This window comes from Otolemur garnettii, unplaced genomic scaffold, assembly GCF_000181295.1.
Source record: "Otolemur garnettii isolate 467f Iridium unplaced genomic scaffold, OtoGar3 scaffold00055, whole genome shotgun sequence".
Taxonomy (NCBI): Eukaryota; Metazoa; Chordata; class Mammalia; order Primates; family Galagidae; genus Otolemur; species Otolemur garnettii.
Window position 1 is genome coordinate 4,022,528 of NW_003852450.1, and position 1,453 is coordinate 4,023,980.

Sequence of the window (1,453 nt, forward strand, 5' to 3'; positions counted from 1 at the left end):
TTGTTTGGTGGGCCCGGGCTGGGGATTCGAACCCACCACCTTAGGTGTATGTGGCTGGCGCCTTAGCCACTTGAGCCACAGGCGCCGAGCCTTGTTATTTATCTTATAACCGATTAGTATGAAACTCCTTACTCTTAGTTTTTTCTCACTAATATGCTGGGCAGTGTAAATTAGCCAGCTTTGGATTCAAATGTTAGCTGTGACCTCTCTTTGAGGCTGTTTCCTGATCTATAAAACCCACCTGACAAAGTTACAGTAAAGATGAATTTAGATTGCATATATAAAATGTTTATTATAGTGCCTATAAATAGTTTACACTCAATAAATGTTCCTCCCCTCTTATAAATGTGACATAAAAGCTGAGAAAAATCAACAGGTTCATTCTAGAATTAATTGTTCCTTCTCAGAATCTTAGCTGCTTTAAGTTATTGAGGATTGCTGATCAAGCTGAGGATCAGAGTTCATCAGTGAACCATATTTTTTATAGCTGTCATCATGGTTGTTCCATGGTTATGATTTGGGAGGTGCCTTTATTTAGTGTATCTGCTCATAGCTAACTGGCTTATGTCTCTGCCTTTGTAGATGTCATTGTTCCTGAGAACGGAGAGCCAGTAGGCACCAGAGAGATCAAATACTGCATTCGACAGATCCAGGAACTCATCATCTCCCGGCTTAATCAGGCAGTGGCTAACAAGCTAATTAGCTCAGTAGATTATCTACGTGAGAGCTTTGTTGGAACCCTGGAACGATGTTTGCAGAGCCTGGAGAAGTCCCAAGATGTCTCAGTTCATATCACCAGTAATTATCTCAAACAGGTATGCACAGAGTTGTTGTTAAGACACCATGTCGTTGGTGGCACACACCTGTTGTCCTACCTGTAAGTTGAGGCAGGAAGATTGCTTAAGCCCAGGAGTTTGAGGTTGCTGTGAGTTCTGATTGTACCACTGTACTCCAGTCTGGGTAACAGAGTGAGATTTTGTCTCTTAAAAAAAAGAAAAAAGGATACCATGTCATAGACAACATATGATGTAATTTATATACAAGCTCAGTTTCAAATTAGCCAAGAGTCCCTTTCAACTCTTTGCCAATCTAATTTGAACTTTGTTTTCCTGTCACATGACTACTGCTTGTGGAAAGGGCTGGTGAGCTATAAAATTGTACTTAAATTGATGAATTTAAAGGTGGGATAGAAGGGCCTAAGTATTAATAATAGTCACAAAATAGATGATTAACTTGACTTGACCCTGCATATATATTGAGGGATAAATTTGGAAGCTCTGAGCCTGGACTAGGTTCTTTTTTTTTTTTTTTTTTTTTTTTTTGGCCAGGGCTGGACTTGAACCTGTCACCTCTGGTATATGGTGCCAGTGCCCTACTCCTTTGCGCCACCTCTGGACTAGGTTCTTGAAATAAATATCATTTACTGCATTTTTGAAATAGCTACACTAGGCTC

At 40.1% G+C, this 1,453-nt stretch overlaps 1 protein-coding gene across 2 annotated transcripts in view; it reads left to right on the plus strand.

Annotated features, from left to right (window-relative positions):
- DSTYK (dual serine/threonine and tyrosine protein kinase) overlaps positions 1-1,453 on the plus strand; it is a 72,018-nt gene that overhangs the window by 52,101 nt on the left and 18,464 nt on the right. For both annotated transcript variants that reach the window (XM_003792235.3, XM_003792234.3), the window contains exon 4: positions 583-815. In XM_003792235.3, coding sequence (XP_003792283.1) covers positions 583-815 — 233 coding nt within the window. The remainder of the gene's footprint in view (positions 1-582; positions 816-1,453) is intronic.